General features: G+C 58.8%; 1 protein-coding gene and 1 long non-coding RNA gene across 4 annotated transcripts; one reads left to right on the top strand and one right to left on the bottom strand.

Annotated features, from left to right (window-relative positions):
• Window positions 1-1,813: 1,813 nt before the first annotated feature.
• On the bottom strand, window positions 1,814-5,083 carry LOC122431029. The gene is made up of 4 exons (XR_006266423.1): window positions 4,568-5,083; window positions 3,643-3,772; window positions 2,929-2,983; window positions 1,814-2,368 (listed from the first exon to the last, which is right to left on the bottom strand). It is a non-coding gene; the product is annotated as an uncharacterized LOC122431029 (long non-coding RNA).
• A 3,342-nt stretch (window positions 5,084-8,425) lies between these two features.
• On the top strand, window positions 8,426-26,053 carry LTBP3 (latent transforming growth factor beta binding protein 3). Of its 3 annotated transcripts, XM_043451424.1 has the most exons (28): window positions 8,428-9,240; window positions 12,089-12,418; window positions 12,577-12,779; window positions 12,951-13,056; window positions 13,252-13,344; window positions 13,454-13,576; window positions 14,069-14,227; window positions 14,318-14,503; window positions 15,052-15,068; window positions 15,145-15,217; window positions 15,403-15,492; window positions 17,487-17,612; window positions 17,697-17,828; window positions 17,948-18,076; window positions 18,315-18,437; window positions 18,651-18,773; window positions 21,336-21,458; window positions 21,704-21,823; window positions 22,995-23,123; window positions 23,422-23,589; window positions 23,773-23,856; window positions 24,178-24,306; window positions 24,410-24,547; window positions 24,643-24,783; window positions 24,929-25,090; window positions 25,191-25,271; window positions 25,353-25,484; window positions 25,635-26,053. In XM_043451424.1, exons 1-28 carry the CDS (start codon window positions 8,922-8,924, stop codon window positions 25,784-25,786), a joined length of 3,891 nt encoding a protein of 1,296 aa, XP_043307359.1. In that variant the 5' UTR covers window positions 8,428-8,921; the 3' UTR covers window positions 25,787-26,053. The 3 variants fall into 3 exon arrangements, with proteins under 3 accessions (XP_043307361.1, XP_043307360.1, XP_043307359.1); XM_043451426.1 differs by lacking the exon at window positions 21,336-21,458 and having other exon boundaries at window positions 8,426-9,240; XM_043451425.1 differs by lacking the exon at window positions 15,052-15,068 and having other exon boundaries at window positions 8,427-9,240; window positions 14,318-14,504; window positions 15,144-15,217.
• Window positions 26,054-26,134: the final 81 nt, after the last annotated feature.

Genomic DNA, 26,134 nt, shown 5'->3' with positions numbered 1-26,134 from the left:
AGCAAAGGGCACCCATTAGAAAAGATCTGGGAGGATTTCCCTGGTGATCAAGTGGTTAAGAACCCACCTTGCAGTGCTGAGGACTCAGACTCAATCCCTGGTCAGGGAACTAAGATCCCACATGCCATGGAGCAGCTAAGCTCACGCCACACAGCTACTGAGCCTGCGCACTCCGGAGCCCACATGCCACAACTAGAGAGTCTATGTGCCCCAATGGAAGATACCACATGATACAGGGAAGATACCACATGATACATTGAAGATCCTGCGTACTGCAACTAAGACCCAACATAACCAAATACATAAAAATACAGAAACAAACAAGAATTGTTAAAAAAAAAAAAAAAGAAAAAGACATAGGTCCTTAAGTTTAGGGCCTGCTCCCATACCACAATCCACTGTGTGCAGGCATCTACCCATGCCACTGGTGCCACCCCACAGGACTTGGGGACCAGAGGACTGATGTCAATATTCTGATGATCGTGCTATTTACTATGCCATGAATAACAAGGTCCTTTGTCTCTGACCCAGGAATCTCTTGTCTTCTGCCAGCATTCACGAATCTGTGGCAGGCTCCCTTGTGTTTGCAGGTAGGGTAGAACCTCAGACCCATCACAGTCCTTGACACGAAGAAATCACATGGGTCTCAGGAGCGCTGGTGGTAAAGCCAATCAGAGCAGTCACGTGGGCAGCCCAGCTGTCTGGGAAGCAGTGGGACCCTTCCCTATCCTCTCGTGGCCGAGCCCAGCATTTGTCCATGCCTGTGGCACAGTGGACATGGCAATAGTTAGGCCTGACCCTGCGTGACAGCACACCCCACGAGGGCACATCCACACACAGCTCAGTTACAAGCACTCCTTGACTGCCGCATTTGGTGGGTCAGGTTCTCATGGCAACAGGTGGCCTATGTTCTGTAGCCATGGCTCTGAGCATTGTAACTGGCGTTATTGTATCATCAGGCTAATAGGCATCCAAAAGGCGTCAACTTTTCTTATTGTTTTTCACTGCAATGTGAGTTGGCCTGACGTTTCTGGGAAACAAGAAAGGGCTAGATGATACAGTAATAAAACTAATAATACTCGGACTTTCCTGGTGGTCCAGGGATTAAGAATCCACCTGCCAATGCAGGGGACATGGATTTGACCCCTGTTCCAGGAAGATCCAGGGCTTCCCAGTGGCGCTAGTGGTAAAAGAACCTGCCTGCCAATGCAGGAGAAGTAAGAGACGTGGGATCGATCCCTGGGTCGGGAAGATCCTCTGGAAGAGGGCATGGCAACCCACTCCAGTATTCTTGCCTGGAGAATCCCGTGGACAGAGGAGCCTGGCAGGCTACAGTTCAAGGGGTTGCACAGAGTCAGACACGACTGAAGTGACTTAGCACACACCCACACCAGGAAGATCCCACATGCTACGGGGCAACTAAGCTTGTGTATCACAACTACTGAGCCCAAGCTCTAGAGCCTGTGCTCCACAACAAGAGAAACCCCTGCAGTGAGAAGTCCAAGCGCCACAAGAAAGAGTAGCTCCAGCTCACTTCAACTAACAAAAATCCAAGTGCAGCAATGAAGACCCAGTGCAGCAAAAAAGAAAGAAATAATAAATAAATAAATATGTAAATATATATATAATTTAATTGAGTTAAGATGAATGAAATAGCCTAATAAAAATAATAATACTCAACTTTTGGTGTATTTTTTTTTCAAACACAACAGAAACTTTATTTCCACAATCCATGTGAAATTTCTGAACCTGTGCCCATGAGGCAAGACAAGTCCTTTTCTCTCAGGCTTGTTAACTGACATGTAAATAAACACAAATGCAAGTCCAGCTTACACACTGTTGACAAGTAACTCCTAGTCCCTGTTTTAGTATCATCATCACAGGGGATGCTCAAAGGGCAGTCAGTGTCAGCAGCCCCTCAGAGGAACTTTCGGTGTATTTTATCTTGGGGCCAGGCACTGCACTAAGAGCTTGAATTACCCACTCCTTTAAGCTTCAGGACAGCGCTGTGAGTTGTGTCTTATCATCATCCCCAGAGTGCAAATGGAGAAGCTGAAGCCTAGACTGGTTAAGAGATTTTGCCACAGTCACCCTGCTGGGAGGGGGCAGGGCTGGGCCTCCACCCAGGCCTTGCAAGTCTACGGTCAGATTCTCACCAGTGGACTTTTCCTGGGTTCGGAAGGTGGAGACAAGGGGTGGGGATGAAGATCCTCTGGCTGATCAAGCATGAAGACTGGTTCATTTCATTTTCCAGTCCCATCGCTCATGCTCTTCATCACCATGGGGACACATCAGAGGGACTCAGGGACAGCCACTCCACATCACTTGGAGAGAGATCCTTCAGGGCAGAACTGTCCCCTCCAGGCCTCTGAAATTTCCAACCATCACCTTTAGAACCTACCACCCCTAGAGCCGTTTCTTTCTTTAGAGCCTAGAAGCTTCCCAAAGACATTCACAACTCAGAGAGGTGTCACAGAGCCTGACACACAGTCAGCTCTCCTTCAAAGGTCTTCTCCCCGTCCTCCCAGGCAGCCCATTTTGGACTCCAGTATGTGTGCTCAGCTGCTCAGTCGTGTCCAACTCTTTGCGACCCCATGGACTGCAGCCCAGAGGCTCCTCTGTCCATGGGATTTTCCCAGCAAGCCTATTTTGGACCCCAGGCCCAGATAATAATGAAAAAAGTTAACATAGGGACTTCCCTGGTGGTCCAGTGGTTGAAACTCCACGTTCCCAATGCAGGGGGTCCAGGTTGGATTCTTAGTCAGGGAACTAGATCCCATATGCTGCAACTAAGAGTTTTCATGCCAAAAATAAAAAAGATCCCACGTGCCGCAACTAAGACCTAGCGCAGCCAAATTTAAAAAATGAATATCTTTTTAAAAAGATAGAAAGAAAAGAAAAAAGAGGTAACCTATACTGAGGACTTACGTGTGGCCAGCATCCACCAAGGGTTTCGTGAATGTCAGCTGCTTTACTTCCTTGTCTGAAAATGATGAAGGAGGCATGGAAAAGATGAAGAATTTTCCCAATGCTCACAGCAGGTATTCCAGAAAACTACCACTGTGTTATGCTGCCTCCTGAAGCCTAACTTCCGTTACACAGGCTGGGGCCACCCCGTCCAGCCAATGCCCCTAAGGAAGCATCAGGAACTCTAGGGTTGAGTCCTGGCATGTCCGACTCTGTGACTCTGGACTGCAGCCCACCAGGCTGCACTGTCCATGGGATTCTCCAGGGAAGAATACTGGAGTGGGTTGCCATACCCTCCTCCAGGGGATCTTCCCGACCCAGGGTTCAAACCCACATCTCTTGTGTCTCCTGCATTGGCAGGTGGGTTCTTTACCACTAGTGCCATCTGGGAAGACCCAGTAACGTAACCTTAGCCAAGTCCCTGCCGTCTCTGGGCCTCAAGAACCCCTCTGCACAAAGGTGCCCTTCCCTGATGTTGAGACAGACAGACCATTCCTCGGGCTGCCATCCCGGGACTCTTCCTTGCCCGGTTCCAGCAAAGCCCCGTATTGCCCTCAGGGCCCCTGCCCTCCTATTTTTAAACTATCTGTGGGACTCCTCTCCTTCCTCCTCCCAGGAACACCACGTGGGTTTTGGATCAGGCCAGCCTACATTCAATCCCCACATCTTACTCACCAGATGAATCGAGTCTAATTGTTTCATCTTTTACAGCCTCATTGTCTCAGTCCATTCAATCAGTCAACAAACTTCAGTGCCCTCTGAGTGCCAGGTCACGGGCTAAGATCTGGAGGCGAGGTTGTGCTTCCTGGGAGGGCGGTGAGATGGACAATAAGTAATCAAACCCATAGAGAAGAATGCTTCAGGCTGTGACGAGGACCAGCAGGAGATAAACAGGGGATGTGACTCAAAGGGCTGGGGGTAGCTGTTTTAGAGAAATGCCTCCTGGAGGCAGGAACTAGAGACATGAAGGACTAGGCCCACGGGGAGGCACAGAGGACCTTGCAGGCCAGGTGAGCAGAGGGAAGCTGAGGTTTTATAAGCTGAGAAGGAGCATGGTTGGAATTAGTTGTTTTTTTTTTTCGGTCACACCTTGCATTGTGTAGGATGTTAGTTCCCTGACCAGGGATTAAACCCGACCTACTGTAGTGGAAGTGCAGAGTCTTCACCAGTGGACTGCCAGGGAAGCCCACTGAAAATCAGGTGTGTTTTTTTTGGCTGTGCTGTGTCTTCACTGCAGCTAGCGGGCTTCCCACTGCAGTGGCTTCTCTTGTTGTGGAGCAGGGCTTTAACTGCGTGGGCTTTAGTAGTTGTGGCTCCTGGGCTCCAGAGCACAGGCTCAATAACTGTGGCCCACTGGCTTAGCTGCTCAGTGGCACCTGGACTCTTGCCAGGCCACGGATTGAACCTGTGTCCCCTGCATTGGCAAGCAGGTGGATCCTTTTTTTTTTTTTCCAGTCTGGATAAGCTAGGAAGCCCACCAGACTCCTCTGCCCATGGGATTTTTTTCAGGCAAGAATACTACAGTGCGGGCAGGTGGATTCTTAACCACTGGATCAGCAGGGAAGTCCTGGAATCAGGTTTTAAAAGGTGAGTGGTGTACCAGATGGAGGAGGAATGGGCAGGAACGGTGGTGTGGAGATCCATTAGGTGGCCGAAGTGATCTGGACTGAGCACAGAGGTCATGGTCTCCTTGGACTTACAGAAGAACTTCCATCTAGGAGGTATGCTGGTTGGTTCTAGGAAGCTGGGGTGCCTGGGTGTGGTGACACAGGAGATGCAGAGAGAAAAGGCGGACAAGCTACAGACACTCCCTGGTTGGACCATTGCAGTGAGCCCTGCAGATCCACTCTTCGTCTGCGTCCGCCAGGCCTCATGCCCCAAGGCCAACCCTGCCTGCTCTGTGGCCTCCCCAGCCCCGCTGCCTGCAGGCTTCCTTTGGGGTTCAGCCCCTGGGAGGCTGGGCTGGACAGGAGGAATATGATTTCCAGAGCTCCCTCCCTGCTGGCTGCAGGAAGACAGGAACAGCCAGTGTCCATGGAAGGCCGAGGCTCCCGAGGGCAGGCTCCCCGCCCCCCCCCACCACCTCTCTTCAGCTCCAGATTCTGCGGCTCCAGGCTTCAATTAATGTTCATCACCCACGTGAGGGTGTCCACCGCTTCTGGCTGGGCCCCTGATGAGCTTAAGTGAAAGTGAAAGTCGCTCAGTTGTGTCCGACTCTTTGTGACCCCATGGACTATACAGTCCATGGAATTCTCCAGGCCAGAATACTGCAGTGGATAGCCTTTCCCTTCTCCAGGGGATCTTCCCAACCCAGGAATCGAACCAGGGTCTCCTGCATTGCAGGCAGATTCTTTACCAACTGAGCCATCAGGGAAGCCCTGATGAGCTTAAGGAGCCTGGTAATGACAGTAAGTGAATGTATGGAGCACTCACTGCGTGCCAAGCACGGGGCTGGGTGCTGGCCCTCATGGCTCCCAGTCACTCAGGCCCTCAGCGGTCCCTGAACAGAGGCTGCCTTACCTCCATCCTTCTGTCAGCAGCATTAGCCACCCTTGGCCATGCTCTCCTCCCAAAACACTTGCTTCTCTGGGCTCTCTGACATCATACTCCCGGTCTTCTTCCCTCAGCTTCCTCCAGCTGCTCCTTCTGAGTCACTTCAGACTCTGCCTGCTCCCTCTGACCTGGGTGGTGACCTCCCTGGTTCTCCCTGACCCTCTCCTCCCCAGCAGAGGCCCTCCTTTCCCGGGGCTGTAAATGACTGTGTGTGCTGAGGACACCGAGCCCACGTCTCCAGGGCAGGCATCCTGGCTGAGCTGCACATATCTGGATTGAGACGTCTCTACTTGGATGACACAAGCATCTCAAACGCTCAGTCATGTCCAACTCTTTGCGAGCCCATGGACTGTAGCCTACCAGGCTCCTCCATCCATAGGATTTTCCAGGCAAGAATACTGGAACGGGTTGCCATTTCCTTCTCCAGGGGATCTTCCCGACCCAGGGATCGAACCCCGGTCTCCCGCATTGTAGGCAGATGCTTTACCGTCTGAGCCACCAGGGAGGCTCTATCTCAAACTCAGCAAGTTGCAAACAGAACCCACACTCCTTTGGGGGTCTCCCTCTCCCCGGCCACCTTCCTCACCCACCTGGGGGGCTCAGGCAGACACCTGGGAAGCATTCACACTACCTGCCTCTCCGGTACCCTCCACTTCACCTAGTCTCTAGATTCCACCCCCAAACACATCTCTACCGCGTCCAGGTTGTATCGTCTGTCCTGGGAAGATGGCAAGAACACCCTTCTTACTCTGATACAGTTCCACTGCGATGAAAATAAAACTCAGACTCCTCACTGCGGCCTCCCGCCTCCGCCTCCGGATGCTCTCTCTCTCTGCCTCCCCACCCTGTTGCTCCGTTGGCCCTGTCTCAGCTCCTGGAAGAAATGAATCTCTTTCCTACCCCCTGCCCCTGCATGACAGTGTCAACTGTCCCCTCCGCGATTCCCCTCAATCCCTCAGGCCTCCTACAGCCTTCCCCCCACGCAGGGCAGACCGCACACCCGTTAACTCCTGCTCCTCCTCCAGCTCTTGGTTTAAAAGTCCCTTTGTCAGAAGGGCTTCCTGGACCTCAGGTCTCACCACTGCTCTTGTTCCCAGCTCCTTCCTCTTCTCTGTCTTAGCACCAACCTCTGGCACAGCCTCAGTCAGGTGTGAATTGATCTGTTGCGTTTCTGTCTCCTCCAGGACAGAAGCTCCAGGAAAGCAGCAATTGGTTCTATCTGTTAACAGGTGCATGTTGGGGACTTCCCTGGTCCAGTGGTTAAGACTCCATGCTCCCCATGTGTGGGTCCTGAGTTTGATCCCTGGTCAGGGAACTAGACTCCACATGCCGCAACTAAAATTTCGCCTGCTGCAAGTAGAACCCAGCGAAGCCTAATTAATTAATTAATTTTATAAAAAGAGCACGCAAGAGGTTCCTAGTTTGTTGAATGACTAGATCTCCATTTCACAGGTGAGAAAACTGAGGCTCAGTGAGATGAGGACTCTAACCCTGGTCTGCTTGTAATGTGTTCCAAGGTGAGTCACACCCTGCTGTGGTGGAGGAGGGTCAGGTTCAGATGAGTATGAGGGAAAAATGATTGGAAAATGCTTAGCCCTATGCCTGGCAGGTGGTGAGCATCAGTACCGCTCCGGCCTCAGTGTGAGACCAGAGACCCCCTCCAGGGAGTGTGGGGGCGGTCCGTACTTACACACCCTCCTCTCTCTCCTGGGGACACGGGACTGCCCCCATCTTACTCCTCCAACACCTCTCTATCTGAACAGGACCTGAGCCCACTGAGCAATTTGGGCAGGGGTCCACTAAAAAGTCTCCCTCAGTCACCCCAAATAAGCCCACCCTCAAAGTCAAAGCCATGAGTCCCTTACACAGCTGTATCTCGTCATGTACCTGAACGCCCTTTCCCTCAGACTGCAACCCCTGTTCCCCTCGGAGAGAGGGTGTCACCCTGTCTTGGCTGTGACCTGCTCCGGAGGTACCCTGGTCACACTCACCCCCTGCTGAGTTCTGTGGGTCAGAGACTGAATCCGGGGGTCTTCCCTGGCCAGGCCCCCGGTGATATGGCCTGGGCACCAGGCCACTGCAGCCCTCGAGGGCCTCCCTTCCAGACCAGTGGGCAGGCCTGGCTCCTCTCCAGCCTTGACCCAACTCAGGGCCCTTCCCCAGTCCCTGCCAGCCCCTGCCCTGGGGCCCTCAGGCATCACCCCCCTCCTCCCGGCTGTTAGCCTGGGAAGGGGGCCAGGCCCTGAGCTCAGACCTTGGCGATTCCAGAGTGTCTGAGGCCCAGAGCCAGCCCAGCCAGCCCGGCCAGACAAGGCAAAGGGGCGGGGGCAGGGTGGGCACCGGGAAGCCATTTACTGGGGGTTGGCAGGCAAGTTGGATTTCAAACTTTGCTCTGTCTACTCTTCTTCAGGGCCCCATGAACTTCTTCCTGGGACCCCACTGAGGCCCTGGTGAAGGGGTACCCCCTCCTTGAGTCTTAGTGGGCAGGGGTGGACCGGTACTCATGAGAAGTGACTGAGGGGTGGTGAGACCCCGCATGTGCAAGGGAGGCTGGGCCAGGGCTGGGAGCCCTGGGTTCCAGCACCACCTGGCCTCCCACCAGCCGCGCGACCCCCGGGCCCGGCCCATCTTCCTCCCCCAGCCTCGGTTTCCCACTTGGATGCTGCGGGGCGGAGGTGGGCGCGGGCCTCCCGGCCCCGCCCGGAGGAATCCGGCGGGGCGGCCAGCGGTCCCAGGTGAGGGCTAGCTGGAGCGGGCCCAGCGCGGCGGCGGCGGGTTCCGGCGGGCCGGGCATCTGGGGCGGGGACCGCCCCCCCCCAGCCTCCACCCGCCCGCACACCCTCGCTCCCCCAGGCGGCAGCGACGACGCTTTAAACAGAAAAAAACTGTCTCCCTGGCCCGGGGCCAGCGTCCCAGCCCCCCTCGCCGCCGCCGCGCCGCGCTCCAGCCAGGGAAAACAACTGCTCACTTCTCCCTGCGTCCGCCCCGCGCGCTCCCTGCTTCCCGGCGGCCGCGGGAGCCCAGCCCGGCCGGGGGAGGCGCGGAGCGGGCCGGCCGCCCGGCCTTCCTCTCCCCTCGCTCCTCCTCTCCGCCTCAACTTGCTCCGGCCTCCTCGCTCCGGCCTCACGTTGGGGCCTCCGCAGGCCCCCGGCCCGGGCTCGTGGCTGGGCTCCTTCCCGGGGTGGTGGAAGTTTCTGGGCTCCCCGCGGTCCAGCCTCCATCTCTCTGCCTCTCACTGGGCCCGCGCCCGCGCCTGCAGTCCCCTCCCCGCGCGCTTCCTCCCATCCTGTCCCTCGCTGCCCTCTCTGAGCCTCTCCCGGGGCTCCCGGCTTGCTTATCCCCCTCGGGCGTCGGGACCATCGCCCCCGCCCGGGCGCGCCCCCCGGGTCCTGCGGCCCCGGATGCCCGGGCCCCGTGGGGCTGCTGGCGGCCTGGCCCCTGAGATGCGCGGGGCGGGGGCGGCGGGGCTGCTGGCGCTGCTGCTGCTGCTGCTGGGCCCGGACGGCGGGGCCGAGGGGGGGCCGGCAGGCGAGAGGGGCGCTGGCGGGGGCGGGGCGCTGGCCCGCGAGCGCTTCAAGGTGGTCTTTGCGCCGGTGATCTGCAAGCGGACCTGTCTCAAGGGCCAGTGTCGGGACAGTTGTCAGAAGGGCTCCAACATGACGCTCATCGGAGAGAACGGCCACAGCACCGACACGCTCACGGGCTCCGGCTTCCGCGTGGGTGAGGGCCGGGGGCGCGGGCGGGGGGCGCGGGGAAGGCCAGCTCCGGGAGCCCACGCAGGAGACATGGCTGCAGAGGCCTTGTGACCCTGGCGACCGTGGGTTCAGAGAGCCCAGCCGGAGGGCCGCCGGCCCCAGGGGCTTCAGGGGGCTTGAGAGGCTGGAGTGCTGGGGCCGGAGTGGGGAGGGCTGCGTGGAAGCCTGAACTTCACAGCTTCGGGTTGGGGTTGAGGCCTAAGGTGTGGGGTCATGCTGGCGCCCTGGATGGCACAGGCTTCTAGGAAAGTGCTGGGTTCTGAGAGGGAGTCGAGGTCGACAGGCAGGGGCTTTTGCGGGGATGCAAGCTGATGCAGGTCTCAGAGAAGGGTTAAGTATTCCCCCTAGAAACAGACTCTCTGGAAGAAACAGGAAAAGTCTTTAAAAAATGTCTCAAGTAGGGCCTGCCAGCGGTAGACACCTGCATTCCCTGGGAGGAGGAGCCAGGCTCAGGCTGGGAGTGAGGGAATTAGTTACTGGCGAGGTCTTAGAGGGGAGGGGCGTTGAGGCCTAACAAGTGGGGAGCAGGCCTGGCGGCAGGGGCTGGCTTGGGTCCTCGGTCTCTCCTTCTCCTGATGCCCCATCTGTGCTTCCCCCAGAAGCTCTGAACAGTTCCGCCTCAGAGTCTCCCCTCAACCCCCCAACCCCTGAAAACTCCCCCATTATACCTGGAGCCCACCCCTCTCCCAACATCGCTCTTCAAAGGGCCAGGCCTGTGGCTCAGCGCTCCTCCTCCAGGGCCCTGTGGGCCAGGCTGGGGGAGGTGTCCCAGCAGTAATTACCCTCCCGGACAGGGTAATTAGGCCAGGCCCAGGATGGCACCAGCCAAACAGCCCCTCTTACACACTCCGATACTCACATAGCCACTACAGATCTGAGGCACCCCACAGATGCGGTTCACAGTTCTCATAAGATGTGTGTGTGGGTCTGTGTGTGCACGCGTGCTTGCACATGCATACATGCAGGGGTATGCCCGGGCTTTGGGCTGGCACACGGGGCTCAGCACAGGTTTCTTTGTGTTATCTTGGGTGCATGTCTGCAGTGACTATGGGAGTGTTTATGTAAGCCTGTGTTGGTGTCAGAATCAGTCTGTGCATGTGTGTGTGTGATGAGATGACTGTGCATGTGAGTGTCCCTGGGCCCAGCCTCCCAAGCCCCCTGGCCATCCTGCCCAGGCTGCTGTCTCCATCTGTGCTGCCCACATCCCTCAGGCTCGGTGCCCAGGCCACAGTGGGCGGGTGTCACTGGGAGGTCACCCTCACCGCTGTGGGTGACTCACTGGGAGGCAGGAAGGAGAGGATCCTGCCTCCCCTAGCCCAGGACACACCCCTTCTGCCCTGAGAGTCTGGCCCCCAGAGGCCGGGCAGGATGGGCTGGGCTGGGCTGGGCTGCTCGTAGCCAGGCCCCGGTGACCTTGCATGTGGGCCGTCCCTCCAAGGCCCTCCAGGTGTCCAGGGGGCAGCACCCCCACCTCCCCATCCTGGGAAGTGAGGGCAGTCCTGGGGGAGGGGCCGGAGAGGGGCTGGGCTTGGTGCAGAGCGCAGGTCCCCAAGGCTGGATTTCAGATGTGAGTGTGTGACAGACAGACAGACATCCCATCAGCTCCCTGATTCACTCCTTCATTCATTCCCCCAGCACCTCCTCTGGCACTCAGCTGAGGCAGAGGGCGGGTGGGATGTGAGGAAAGGCTCTCCTCCTGGGGGAGGGGCTGGAAGGATATGATGTGAATATGCACAGATGGGGACTAGGCTCTGAGTGGGCAGAAATGGCATGGGTCAAGGCAGGGAAGCAGAAGACGTGGCATGCTTGTAGGAAACAGGAGATGAGTCCTGGAGCGTAGGATGCATATGGAAAGAGCAGACGGGATGGGCCGAAAGAAGGTTCCTTCTGGGCCATGGAGAGCAGGCAGGGAAGCTAGCTGGGAGCAGGGCTGTGGCTGTGCCGGAACTTTGCCTGAGGCAAGTTTTCTCTGGGGGTGCTTGGGATGTGGACAGGCAGGGGAGGGGCAGGGGGCATGGGGAGGAGGGAAGATGGATTATGAGACATTACAGAGGCCGGAACTGGAGCCTCAGAGCTCAGTTATGAATGACTGGGCAGGCAGGGATCCCAGTGGTGGTTCAAGGCCAAGAAGAGGTGGGGAGGCAGAATGCTGATTTCTGACAGGGTCCCCTGGGTGGAGTTGCTTAAGAGAGGTCCCAGGGAGGCACAGCTCAAGTTGGCAGCAGTGAGGTGCGGGCCCTGGGATGGCTGAACAGAGGAAGGGAGAGCCCAGAGAGGGCTGAGTCAGGGAAAGGATTGAGGGGCAAGGGGAAGGAAGCACCAGATAGAGACTGAATGTCCAGGAAAGGCCCAAGGGGAGGGAAAGGCTAGTCCACCACCATCATCATCAGCTGCTACTGCTTATTAAACGCCCTCTGTGTACTAGGCAGTGTGCAGAGTTTTGGACAGGCCTTGCTTCATTTAATAGATGGGACTGCCCTACAGAGGAGGACACTGAGGCCTGGGAGGCCTCTGAAGTGACAGACCACTGAAGTCTGTCACTCAGGGTCACGCAGCTGGCACAGGGTCTCCTAGCTAGGATGTAAGTTCAAGATGCCAGTGGCCCCTAGGGTATAAGGATGTTGGGGGACCTAGAGGGTAGCGTGTGTGTGTGTTTGATGTGTTACTAAGGCCAGCTTCCCAGGGAGAACAGAACCAGTGGGTGGCTTGGAAGTAGGGAGGAGGGAGGGAAGAGACAGGATGTGGGTGAGAGACTGGGTCTGGATGCTGGCCACAGGGGTCTGCCTGGGCCCTGACCCACCTCTCCTCCCCAGTGGTGTGCCCCCTGCCCTGTATGAACGGCGGCCAGTGTTCCTCGCGAAACCAGTGCCTGTGTCCCCCGGACTTCACGGGTCGCTTCTGCCAGGTGCCGGCTGGAGGAGCTGGCGGAGGCGCTGGCGGCTCAGGCCCTGGGCTTGGCCGGGCCGGGGCCCTGTCCACGGGCGCGCTGCCGCCCCTGGCTCCAGAGGGCGAGTCTGTGGCCAGCAAGCACGCCATGTACGCGGTCCAGGTGATCGCCGATCCGCCAGGGCCCGGGGAGGGGCCCCCTGCCCAGCATGCGACCTTCCTGGTGCCCCTCGGGCCAGGACAGATCTCAGCGGAAGGTACCAGGCAATGGGCATACCCCGGGAGGCCGAGGTGGGCGGGCACTGGAGGGGGTGGGCAGGACCCGGGCGGGGGCCAGCCCTGGAGGAGCTCCTCGCCACCACCTGCCACCAGGCGCTGCGGGGCAGCCCTGAAGCCGCCGTGCCCCGCCCCCCAGTGCAGGCCCCGCCCCCCGTGGTGAACGTGCGCGTCCACCACCCGCCCGAGGCCTCAGTCCAAGTGCACCGCATCGAAGGGCCCAACGCCGAGGGCCCTGCCCCCTCCCAGCACCTGCTGCCGCACCCCAAGCCCCCTCATCCCCGGCCACCCACCCAGAAGCCCCTGGGCCGCTGCTTCCAGGACACGCTGCCCAAGCAGCCCGTGAGTGAACCCACAGACGCTGCTCAGGGCCGCCCTGTTCCAGTCCACCGGGTTTGCTCAAAACTGGGTGGGTCCTGCAGGTTGAGTCGGGGGAGGAGGAAAAGGGGCCGAGGAGGGAGGCCAGGTGGGGGCTGGGCAGCCTGTGACCCCTGTCCACGCTCCTCTCCCTAGTGTGGCAGCAACCCCCTCCCGGGCCTCACCAAGCAGGAAGACTGCTGTGGGAGCATCGGCACCGCTTGGGGCCAGAGCAAGTGCCACAAGTGCCCCCAGCTGCAGTGTGAGTGCCCTGGCTCGGTGAGATCTCTGCCCCTCCCCACGGGGCACACCCTCCCCCAGCCCCTCCCAGCCCCGCAGCCTGAGCCTCTCACTTCCCACCCGGTTCCCCGAAGTACCCCACTCCCCTCCTCAGTGCCGTCCCTTCCCTCTCTGCAGCCCCCGAGTCCTCTCCTGCCATGCTGTCCTCTCTCCACAGACACAGGGGTGCAGAAGCCAGGGCCTGTTCGTGGGGAGGTGGGCGCTGACTGTCCCCAGGGCTACAAGAGGCTCAACAGCACGCACTGCCAGGGTACGGGCCAGTTGTCACTTGGAGGGGGGGGCGGGTAGAACCATGAGGTTTCTGGAGCAGGTCGCTGTCACCCAGCCTGGAGGGCCCAAACTCTCACTTGTTACCGCAGACATCAACGAGTGCGCGATGCCAGGCATGTGTCGCCATGGCGACTGCCTCAACAACCCTGGCTCCTATCGCTGTGTCTGCCCACCTGGCCATAGCTTGGGCCCCTCCCGCACACAATGCATTGGTGAGACTCGGGGGTCCTTGGAGGTCATGAAGCACGGGTGGGAGGGTAAGGCTCCAAACAGAGGTCACAGAGGTCAGAGTGGGGTCAACAGTTGACTGCTGGAGGAGGAGCAAGATCTAGAGCAGATGGGGTCAGGGATCAGTGGCTTCAAGGAATTGCATGAGATCTGGAATAACAGGTCACATAGCGTCATGGGTTATGAGGAGGCAGAGTCATATGAGACCAGGGGCTTGATGAGTGGGAGGGATAAAGAGTCTAGAACAGCTAGAATCAGGGATCAATGGGTTCAGTGGTCACAGAAGTTTCAAGTATTACATGAGATCAGAATAATACAGGTTTCAGGGATCAAATGAATTCAGGGTCATGTGGGGTCAGGGACCACACGAGAATCAAGGCCTCCTGTGCCAGAGAGGTGAGGTCTGGAGCAGCTGGGAAGAGGGACGTGGGCAGCATTCAGGCCCAGATGTCCATGCCCATCACTGGCCACTGCAGCGGACAAGCCGGAGGAGAAGAGCCTGTGTTTCCGCCTGGTGAGCCCTGAACACCAGTGCCAGCACCCCCTGACCACACGTCTCACCCGCCAACTCTGCTGCTGCAGCGTCGGCAAGGCCTGGGGTGCCAGGTGCCAGCGCTGCCCAGCTGATGGCACTGGTGAGCCAGGGGCCTTTGGGGCCGGGGGGCTGTCTGTGAGCCTGCCTCTCCAGGAAGGGCTCACTTGCCTGCCCCTTGCTCTGGCCACAGCTGCCTTCAAGGAGATCTGCCCAGCTGGGAAGGGGTACCACATCCTCACCTCCCACCAGACGCTCACCATTCAGGGCGAAAGTGACTTTTCCCTTTTCCTGCACCCCGATGGGCCACCCAAGCCCCAGCAGCTGCCCGAGAGCCCCAGCCGGGCACCACCACCTGAGGACACAGAGGAAGAGAGAGGTCTGGCCCGATCCCTCCTGTTTCCTGACAGTTGCAGAACCCCTAGGTCTGACACCTTGACCCTTGACCCACAGTTAGGACCTGAGTCTAACCTCTAACTCCTAATCCCAGACTAGCATTGACCCCTGGAACTGACACTCTGACCCCTAACCAGTGTTGTAACTAAGCCCAGGATGTCACCCCTGATCCATGGGATTTGATCATTTATTGCCCTCCAGGTTCAATCCTCTGAAACCAGGACACCTTTGATTTCCAGATCAGGGCACTAATGCAGCTCAAATGCTGCCTCTAGATCTGACCCTCTGACCCCTGATCCAGGGATTTGACCCTTGCTATAACCTCCCAAGCTGAGGACCTTGTCCAGCCATCGCTTCACTGACTTGTGATGAAAACATCCCCAGACATCAGGATCTAACCCTTGATGGTTGGCCCAGAGACATGGTCGTTGAACTCTTAGGGACTCTGACCACACATGCCCAACTGCCAATCCCAGACTTGACTCCCTTCTCCCAGCCCAACACTTAATGCCCCGTCTTCTTCCCTTGTAGGGGTGAGCACAGACTCAGTGAGTATGAGAACCCAGGTGGGAGGGGCAGGGAGGCCAAGGAGACACAGAGGGTTCATGCTGCTGTCGCCCGCAGCCAGTGATTGAAGAGCAGTCAGCGCAGCAGAGCCACCCGACTGTCACCATATCTCCTGCCCGGCCTTACCCGGGTGAGCTGGGCTCTGTAGGCACCAGTCCTCAAGGACTGTCACTGCCGGGGAAGTTCACAGCTTAGGCACCAGGGGGCGGTGCAGCTGGGTGTGAAGTTGCCGGCTGGGTGTGAAGTGACCTGCGGGGAGAGGGGCGGCTCTCTCAGCCTCCTCACCCGCTAATGGTCGTCTGCTGCTGCCCGCAGAGCTGATCTCCTGGCCCCCGCCGCCCCAGTTCCTGCCCGACTTGCCCCCGTCCCGCAGTGCGGTGGAAATCGCCCCTACTCAAGTCACAGGTAAGACCCGCCCACCTAGGTCACGCCCCAGGTAAGCCACGCCCCCAACTTAGGGTTTCTCCTCTTTCACCCCTTCAGCTCGACCCTGGGCTGGGGGCTGGGGAAGCCTCGGGGTGCAGCACTCTGAGACGCCACTCTGCCCTCAACTGATCCGAGTGGTGGTGGTCAGGCCAGTCTGAAGGCATTTACAGTCAATATTTATGGAGCACCTACTGTGTGCAGGCACTGTTTAAGTGCTGGGGACATAATAGTAAACAAAACAGACAAAAATTCCCGGTCCTTGTGGAGTAGACAGACAGCAAACAGATCAATGAGTCCAAATCTAGTGTGTCTCATAAAGTGAAAGTGAAGTCGCTCAGTCGTGTCTGACTCTTTGCGGCCCCATGGACTGTAGCCTACCAAGCTCCTCCCTCCATGGGATTCTCCAGGGAAGAGTACTGGAGTGGGTTGCCATTTCCTTCTCCTGGGGATCTTCCCAACCCAGGGATTGAACCCGGGTCTCCCGCATTCCAGTCAGACACTTTAACCTCTGAGCCACAGTATGTCTCATAAGGGTTATGCAAAAGTAAATCAGAGAAGAAGGAAGGAAGTCTGGGTATTGTGATCATGTGTAGAATGGCGATGAGAGAAGGCTTTCTGAACAGAGCTTTTAAGAGTGTTAGAAATTAACGATGAAATATGGGAAAGAAATGGGCTAGCAGGTTGGGGAAAAGGACATTCCGGTCTGGGCAGAGGTTTGGGCAAAGGCATGGAAACATGAAACCTTGGTTTCATGGAGAAGAGAGACACCACACACAGATCAGTGTTTCTGAACTAGGAGAGGGCCAGCTCAGGGAGCTTTAAGAGGCTTGGATTTGATCCCAAAGGCTGTGGGAAGTGTCTGCATGGTTTGGGGCATCATAATAATTGCTAGCTATGGCTGAACAGTTGCCCTGGGCCAGGCACTGACTGGAGAGTTTTACATACTAAATACCATTTACTTTCCTTGTACTCTGTGAAGTGGGCACGGTTAGCCTCACTTTCCAGATGAGAAAACTGAGGCTAAGAGAGGTTCAGTAGCTCATCCCAGGTCACACAGTTGAGCCGGATTCAAGCCCATGGCTGTTTGGACTCCAGCTGCAAGGAAGCCACCAACCCAATTGAAAACTGGAGCCTAGATAAGCTCCTGGTGGAAGGTGGCAGCCCAGGAAATCTGCCCAGGCTGGGATAACCCAGTGACAGCCTGGGGGCTGTGGGAATGTGGAGAAAGAGGCACTTGGGGAGACTTATCAGAGGACGGGGTGTTAAGGAGCCTAGGGAGAGGCACTCTAAGCAGAGAGAACAGCCTGCAAGAGCCCACTGGCCAGGTGTGTTTGGGAGGGAGTGGGGTTCAACCTGAGGCCAGGGCTGCCTGTGGCTTCCTGGGGCAGGGCTCAGGGGAAGGGCCCCTAGGAGAAAGAGGTGGGAGGCAGGGAGTACTGTGAATCCTAGGAAAGAAGGTAAGGAGGCTTCCTGGGTCTGATCACCTGTGTCAGTCAGGGTTCCCAGGAAACCAGCTCCTGCCTGCCTTGGGAGGGGGAGAAAAACTTCTGGAATGGGGGTGGGGGGGCAGGCAGGTCCCTAAGGCAAGGGGTGTTGGTTCGCTGGTCTAGAGGATATTGGTGTGACTGAGGCTGCAGGGTTTGAGATGTTGAGGTGACTGGAGTCAGAGTATAGTAAGTGAGGAGAGAAGTATGAAGGGTCCTGGACTGGGGAGATGGGGATGCCGGGGACCTGGGATCATGGTTTGGGGCTACTTGGGGTTGTGATGTCACGGTATTTGTGATGGAGGTGTAGGGAATCCTAGGATGAGAGGGTAATGGCTGTACAGAGATCTGAAATCAGTGCGACCAGGCTCAGGTATCGGCGTCGAAAGTGATGGGGTGTCCAGTTCTTCCCTGCGAACGTGGCAGAAAGCGAATGCTCCCTTCCTGCCCGCTCTGACCTGCCGCCCTTCCCCCGGGCGCCCCCCTCAGAGACGGACGAGTGCCGACTGAACCAGAACATCTGTGGCCACGGAGAGTGCGTCCCGGGGCCCTCGGACTATTCCTGCCATTGCAATCCCGGCTACCGGTCGCATCCGCAGCACCGCTACTGCGTGGGTGAGCGTGGCGAGGGGGTGGCGCGGGGGCGGCCCTGGCTCCGGACCGTCCTCTGACATCTCCCCACCCGCGCGCTCTTCTCAGACGTGAACGAGTGCGAGGCAGAGCCGTGCGGCGCCGGGCGGGGCATCTGCATGAACACCGGAGGTTCCTACAACTGCCATTGCAACCGCGGCTACCGCCTGCACGTCGGCGCCGGGGGGCGCTCGTGTGTGGGTGAGCACGGAGTGGCCGGGGGCGGGCCCGGGGCTCGGCGGACCCGGGGAGCTCTCCTCATTGCGTGTCATCCCCTCCGCCACTTTGCACTCCCCTCGCGCCCCCTTCCTCCCGCTTAGACCTGAACGAGTGCGCCAAGCCCCACCTGTGCGGCGACGGCGGCTTCTGCATCAACTTTCCGGGACACTACAAGTGCAACTGCTACCCCGGCTACCGGCTCAAAGCCTCCCGACCTCCCGTGTGCGAAGGTGGGGAAGACCCATCCGGACCGGCGCGGGTCCTCAGTGGTGCCTCGGCCTGGGGTGGGGGCGGAGGGCCTCACTCCCGTCTCTGCCCAGCCCTGGGCCTCTCGGAGGTTTCGGTCTGGAACCCAGAGGGCCCGCTTCCCCTGGTCGATCCGTGACAGAGGGAGGCCCTGCGGAGGCCCCTGAGCATCTGGCCGGCAACGTTGTCCCCAAACAAGTCTTCTTCCTCCCTCCTGCGCAGACATCGACGAGTGCCGAGACCCTAGCACCTGCCCGGATAGCAAATGCGAGAACAAACCTGGGAGCTTCAAGTGCATTGCCTGTCTGCCCGGCTACCGCAGCCAGGGGGGCGGGGCCTGCCGCGGTGCGCGCGGGGCTGGGGTCCGGGTGGGGGCTGGGCCCTTTGGGAGTTGCCCCGGTGATGGGGCTGGGCTATTGGCGTGGGAGTTCCAGAACCCGGCTTTCCCCGCGTAGGGGCGGGGGAACCCCCCCCCCCATCCTGGAAGGAGGGTCTCCCATCCCCTCACAGGACCTCGTCCAGTGGGGCCGGGTCCGAGGCAAGCCTTCTCCGCCGCAGATGTGAACGAGTGCGCCGAGGGCAACCCCTGCTCTCCAGGCTGGTGCGAGAACCTTCCGGGTTCCTTCCGCTGCACGTGCGCCCAAGGCTATGCGCCGGCGCCCGACGGCCGCAGTTGCCTGGGTGAGCTACGGCCCTCCCCGCCCTGCCTCCCGCCACCTACTCGAGAGTCGAGGTTGGGGACCGGGTCACCCCATCTGTTGGACGGGAGACAGTTAATTCACAGACACCTTCCCTTCACTGACCCACTCACTTTCTCCGCAACCTGGCGGAGGAGGGGGCCGCGGAATTTCTAGGTAGGAAGGATCTTAGGAGGCAAGGCTTGAAGCTGCGTTTACAAAGCACAGTTACTTGAATACGGAGTGGGAGAGATATAAAAGAAAGGGGGTGTCAGTAGTCCCCTCCCTCCCCTCCGACAATAATGTTTCTTATGCATCAGGAGATGGGCTGAGGGATGGGAGTCAGAGAAACTGGAGAACCGTAGACACCGACTGTAGAGCGCAGGACTGTCGGCCTCAGTGGAGTCTGGGTGTTTCTGGGAAACCTCAGGGGGACTGGGAGAAGGCGAGGCCTGAGTTGTCTTAAAGGATCAACAGGAGTTAGCCAAGCAAAGATAAGAGAGAGGGAAGAGCGTGCCAGGCTCTGTGAACACCAGCACAGAGTGTCTAGGGAAAGTAAGGTGTAAGTAGCGGGTGGGGTCGAGGCTGGCTGGTGAGGGGCAGGCCCCCACGGCCTGAAGAGCCCACTTAAGCCCTGCCCAGGGCTTCACCCTGAACTTCACCCTGAAGTTATTAGGAGGTACCTGAAGCATTTTAAGGGGAAGAATGACAACATTTGCTATTTGTTCTAGAAAGTTCCCTGATGCCCATTGTGGAGAGGGACTGGAGGTCTGGTGGAGACTCAGGACAGAGACAGTGGCAGATGTGATAATAGTGGCCTCAAAGATGGTCATGAGACTATGTGATATTAGAGAAATATTAAAACAAGTTATCTGGGCTTGTTAACTGGATGTCAAGGTGAAGGAGAGAGAAGTAAAGGGTCTCCAGGTTTCTAGTTTGGGTGACTCATTGGGTGCTGCTCACTGGGATAGGGTCCCTGGGGGTGAGGCGTGTTTGAGAAGGAAGACATTAAGTTTCACGTTGGACAGTTGAGTGTGTGGTCCCTGTGGGTCTCTCAGAGGGTGATGCCCACAGAAGGCAGGCGGTATAGATTGGAAGCCTTGGGCCAGACACACCCACTTGCGACTGTGGGCTGTGGAGCCTTGGGGTGCATATTAGGGGGAGCTGTGGAGCCTCCAGGTGCACATTAGAGGGCGCTGTGGAGCCCTGGGGTGCACACTAGGGGGCGCTGTGGAGCCCTGGGGTGCAGTCAAGGAGGTTGAGTCCCGTGAGGGGAGCATTGTGGACACTGCCAGGTCGGCAGAAGGCAGGGGATAGGAGCGGGAGATGGGGGAGCAGGGGTCATGGGGGGCCCAGGGAGCACTAGCTGAGAAGCTGGGGAGGGCAGGCATCGAGGGCAGAGGAGGATGCGCTAAATGCAGTAGAGAGGTCCTTGTAACTAAGAACTCACTGGGGAGACAAGAAGGCGGCCTTGGCAGGGTAGCTTCTGTGGCCTGAGGAGAGGCCAGAAGACGGAGGCAGCAGGTGAGGAAGAGTGAGTGGGGTGGAGGCTGTGGGCTGAGGAGAACGGCAAAGTTTGGACCTGCTGAAGGGCACGGGGGCTCCCTAGGCCTCCCTCGTGTCAAGGCCTGAGAGGAGGAGGAGAGGGCGGTGCGGCCACGCCGAGGATCTGGCCCAGCTGGAGGCCACCCGGAGTGGAGCGGCCGCTGGTGCTCCGCGTGGTGGCCGGCCTCAGCCCCACTCAGCACCCGGCACGCTGAGAAGCAGGCTAGGGCTCTGACTTTGCCAGAGCAGAGAGGAGGCAGGAGAGGTGTTCAGGGGCCCTTGGGGAGAGGAGGCGGAGGAGGGGACCGGAGACCAGCATCGGAGGCAGTGGAAAGGGAGCGGGCGTGGAGATGGCGGGGGAAGCTCCCAGCCGCTCGTACTGAGAGCGAGGGGCTGGCGTTGAAGTGGAGGTCGCGGACACTGAGGGAGGGAGGACTGTTGGATCGGAGGCTGGGCCTGGCTGGCCAGATGGATGTTGAAAACGCCCAGGATGGAGAGGAAAGGAGAGGGAAAGGGAGAAGCGCTAGGAAGGTGGGTGCTGATGGCAACAGAGAGGTGGGAGGCTGGTGTGGGGCTCAGGTATCCTTCAGGAAGTGCGTGGTTTGGAAGGAGTCTGGGGTGTGGGCGACTACCAGCTCCCACCAGAAAGGACTGCACAGAAGCGTGCCGCACAAGCGGAAGAAATTATTCCAGGAAAACGAAGATATAGGGGAGCTTACTTACAGAGGGGAGGGGAAGGGCGAGAGCAGCGGATGGGGAGGACTGTTTGGTGAGAATGGACAAGGCATGGGAGGCCTGAGCTCTTTGGAGCCAGAGATGGCCCAGGGTTCCTGCCCGCACCTGGCCTGGTCATTGGGGCACGGTGTGCCACACAGGGGCAGGGTGCTGAGGGGCCCATGCTTGTCCCCAGCTCCACCTGCCTCAGCTCTGGTGCTCCAGGACGTGGGCAGGAGTGGGAAGAGGGGAGCAGAGACCCAGGACCACCCCATCTTAGCCCTCTGATGGCCCCTGTGCCCCACAGACGTGGACGAGTGTGAGGCTGGGGACGTGTGCGACAATGGCATCTGTGCCAACACGCCAGGCTCCTTCCAGTGTCAGTGCCTCTCTGGCTACCATCTGTCAAGGGACCGGAGCCGCTGCGAGGGTGAGGGGAGGCCTCAAGCTGGGGGGCTGGCCTGTTCCTCCCTGCCCCAGACCTTCACTGCACAGGCCCCAACCCCAGGGGCTACCTGTGAACAAGGCTACCACTCCCATGGCCAGCCCCCATCCAGATCCAAGATGGGCCATGGTGGGTGGGCCTTAGCCAGGGCTCTTCGGAAACCTTGGCAGCCTTAGGTCGTGTGAGTGGGCTTTATCCCTGAGATTCTCCACCCCTTTGATTCTCTACAGACATCAATGAGTGTGACTTCCCTGCAGCCTGCATTGGGGGTGATTGCATCAACACCAATGGCTCCTATCGATGTCTCTGTCCCCAGGGGCATCGGCTGGTAGGCGGCCGGAAATGCCAAGGTATGGGGGGATTGGCTGAGAACTCCCAAGGAGCAATGGCAGTAAGCAGTCATCTCCTAGACACAGTGTTGATCTGTCTTTGCATCCATCCATCCATCCACTCATTCATCCTACTCTTTCACAGAAAATAATAATAACAGTAATAATGACAGTAATTAGATGATGCTTATTACTATATGCCAACTCACCCCTCAATGCATTCATCCAACAAGAGTTTACTGAGCACCTAATATTTGCCAGGTTCTATGCTATATGCTATGGCACCCCACTCCAGTACTCTTGCCTGGAAAATCCCATGGACGGAGGAGCCTGGTAGGCTGCAGTCCATGGGGTCGCTAAGAGTCGGACACAACTGAGAGACTTCACTTTCACTTTTCACTTTCATGCACTGGAGAAGGAAATGGCAACCCACTCCAGTGTTCTTGCCTGGAGAACCCCAGGGACGGGGGAGCCTGGTGGCTGCCGTCTATGGGGTCGCACAGAGTCGGACACGACTGAAGCGACTTAGCAGCAGTAGCAGCATGCTATATGCTAGATACTGAGCAGTAACCCAGGGCTCCTTGCTAGGAAGACAGTCTCCCCTAGCATGGAGCCCTGGGTAAATTGATTCTTACAATTCAGAGCGCTCAGTGCCAAAAGAGGTCTGGGCTAGTGATTAATTACAACAGAGAAGTGACAGTTGTATTGGAACTTGAACTATAAACAGACTTCCCTAAAGCATAAGTAGATTCCCTAAGCAGAGAAAAGCAAAGGATGGTATTTACCAGGCCCAAAGAAGAGTATTTGCAAAGCACAGAGATCTGGAAGCAGAGCTAGTTGTGTTTTTAGGGTGAGTAGATACCTGTGGCCTAGACATAGAGCTGAGGGTGTTACTGGTTTAGAGCAAAGGGTGATGAGACAAAGATACTGGAAGACTAAACTGAAAGTCCCAGATGCTGAGCTGAGAGCCAGGGCTTCATTCTGTTAGGGTTTTTGAAGAACAATGCACTGAATGTGTACACATCTACCCACATGCACAGACCTACACGAGTGGCTTTCCTGTTGTGTGTGCTTTGAAGTCAAAGTGGAAATTCAGGTTCTCGGCTTGTGTGAGGCCCTTGAGGCCCACCCCCAGGGAGAGAGGGTCTGGTTTCCCTCTGAGTGATTCTTTCTGCTCTTCTCCTCCTTGAAGACATAGATGAGTGCAGCCAGGACCCAGGCCTGTGCCTTCCCCATGGGGTCTGTGAGAACCTGCAGGGCTCCTACGTTTGCATCTGTGATGAGGGCTTCACACCCACCCAGGACCAACACGGCTGTGAGGGTGAGTGCCCTCTCGACTCCCTCTTCAATCTAGATGCTGCAGTTGGGGCTCAGAGTTGTACCTGGTCCCACCCTCCGGAATATGAGGAACAGGAAGAAATTTCTTTTGCCTGGGAGAGCCCGGCGGGACCAGCTCTGTCAGGCGGCCCCTGAATGCCACACTGAGGGTGGAGCTTGGCTTTCATGTGGCAGTTACAGGGAGCCAGGCGATGGGGGGGCACAGAGGGAAGAGGTTGGTGGGCAGTGTGGACAGGCAAAGACATGGTGCCGGACCCTGAGCTGCTCTCCCCTCCCCTCAGAGGTGGAGCAGCCCCACCACAAGAAGGAGTGCTACCTTAACTTCGATGACACCGTGTTCTGTGACAGTGTTCTGGCCACCAATGTCACCCAGCAGGAGTGCTGCTGCTCGCTGGGGGCTGGCTGGGGAGACCATTGTGAGATCTACCCCTGCCCAGTCTACAGCTCAGGTCAGGAGCCTGGCGGGGCCTTTTCCCTTTCCTGAACCTCAGTTTCTTCATTTGGGATCGGATTGGGGAAGAGGGCCCCTTCCTGAGTTGGTGGGAAATGAGGTGAGAGCTCCGGCCCTAGGGCCAGCACGCACGTGCTCAATCCTGCTCCTTTCCTTCCCCACGGCCACTGTCTTCCCGTAGCTGAGTTCCACAGCCTCTGCCCAGACGGGAAGGGCTATACCCAGGACAACAACATTGTCAACTATGGCATCCCAGCCCACCGTGGTAAGCCCCAACATGGCTCCGCCCACCTGGCTCGCCCCGCTCCGCCCTCTGGTTTGGACCGCCCCCATCCCTCCAGTGCTTGCTTGTCAATTGCGGGTACTGGTGTAAGGCCCGCCCACTCTCTCACCGACTGCCCCGCCCCTCTGCCAAGCCCCGCCCCTCTGCCAAGCCCCGCCCCACCACCTTAAGTAGGACTTGGGAAAAGCCGTAGCAGACTTTTCAGCCCTTCCACGGTAAGCGCCACCCCCACGTCCTCTGCTACGGGGCCTCAGAGGCCCGGCAGGTAGAGGGTGCAGGCGCCCACGGCCTGTCGCTCTGCAGACATCGATGAATGCATATTGTTTGGGGCGGAGATCTGCAAGGAGGGCAAGTGCGTGAACACGCAGCCCGGCTACGAGTGCTATTGCCAGCACGGCTTCTACTACGACTCGAACCTGCTGGAATGCGTGGGTGAGTGCAGCTGCCCCCGTGGCCGTGGGAAAGCAGCCAGGAGACACGCACAACCACCCGACTCCAGGCCTGTGCCTACCACTCGCGCTTTTCCTCCCCTCAGACGTGGACGAGTGTTTGGACGAGTCTAATTGCCGGAACGGAGTGTGTGAGAACACGCGCGGTGGCTACCGCTGTGCCTGCACTCCCCCAGCCGAGTACAGCCCGGTGCAGCGCCAATGTCTGAGCCCAGAAGAGATGGGTGAGGCCCGGGTCGGCCCTCTGGGGAAAGAGGGAGGGAAGCTAGCCGAGCCAAGCTGTGACTTCCACCCCCACCCATCCACTTGCTGCCCGCAGACGTGGACGAGTGCCAGGACCCCACAGCCTGCCGCCCTGGCCGCTGCGTCAACCTGCCTGGCTCCTACCGCTGCGAGTGCCGCCCGCCCTGGGTACCCGGACCCTCAGGCCGCGACTGCCAGCGCCCCGAGAGCCCGGCCGGTGAGGGCGAGGGTCATCTTGGGCTCTCCAGAGCCCTGTGTGCCGCGTGGAGGCCCGGGGCCGCCGTTCCCGCGAGGGTGGATTGGAGCGGGGGAGGGCGGTCCCTGCTTTGGGCTCCTCCCTGACGCCGGGTCCTCCTCCGCAGAGCGTGCCCCGGAGCGGCGGGACGTGTGTTGGGGCCAGCGCGGAGACGACGGCATGTGTGCAGGCCCCCTGGCCGGGCCCGCCCTCACCTTCGATGACTGCTGCTGTCGCCAGGGTCGAGGCTGGGGAGCCCAGTGCCGTCCGTGCCCGCCGCGCGGCGCTGGTGAGCATGCCCGAGAGGGGTTGGCCGGGACGGGAGTTTGGGGGCGGGAGCCGAGGGGAATCAAGGCCATTGACTGCTGACCGCCCCCTGCCCCTCTCAGGGTCCCAGTGCCCGACGTCGCAGAGTGAAAGTAATTCTTTCTGGGACACGAGCCCCCTGCTGCTGGGGAAGCCCGCCAGAGGTGAGTGTAGCTGGAGGGACAGGCGGGTCCGCGGCCATCGCCGGGGGCAGTGTTGACGTCTCATTCTCTCCGCCCGCGCAGAAGAGGACAGCTCGGAGGAGGATTCGGACGAGTGTCGCTGTGTGAGCGGCCGCTGTGTGCCGCGGCCGGGCGGTGCAGTGTGCGAGTGTCCCGGCGGCTTCCAGCTGGACGCGTCCCGCGCGCGCTGCGTCGGTGAGCCGCGCCGAGGGGGCGGGGCCAGAGGGCAAGTGGGCGGGGCGGGGCGGGGTTGGGCCCTGCAGAAGCCCGGCTCGGACCAGAAACCAACGGGTAGCACAGCTCTGGCGCCCTCGTGAAGTCCTCACTTGTCACCCTCACTTCCAGACATCGATGAGTGCCGAGAGCTGAACCAGCGCGGCTTACTATGCAAGACCGAGCGCTGCGTGAACACGAGCGGTTCCTACCGCTGCGTCTGCAAAGCTGGCTTCGCGCGCAGCCGCACGCATGGAGCCTGCGTGCCCCAGCGCCGCCGCTGACACCACCCTCCGCCTGGACCTTCGCAGTCACCGAGGGGTTTCCGCCCAACACTTGGGGCGAGCTCGGCTTCTCGCTGTTGCCCCGACTTGGGGCTCGGACCCAGGGACCCTTCGGGCCCGTAGACCCCTTCCCCGCGCCCCATGTTCCAAGGGCGTCCCTGCCGGTTCCGCCTGGCTCACAGGCAGACGTTGGGTGTCTCTGGCGCTGCCGGCCTTCCTTCCAGAGGGCATTTCCCAGAAACTGATAAATCAGATCGTTTCTCTTTACTCTTGGTTTTCGAAGTAAATTGATGTTCATGTCCGTGATGGGCGCAGACTCCAAAGGGCAGCGCCAGACTCCAGCCTCCT

Source organism: Cervus canadensis, chromosome 29, assembly GCF_019320065.1.
Source record: "Cervus canadensis isolate Bull #8, Minnesota chromosome 29, ASM1932006v1, whole genome shotgun sequence".
Classification (NCBI taxonomy): domain Eukaryota; kingdom Metazoa; phylum Chordata; class Mammalia; order Artiodactyla; family Cervidae; genus Cervus; species Cervus canadensis.
This window is presented reverse-complemented; position numbering and strand designations above follow the sequence as displayed.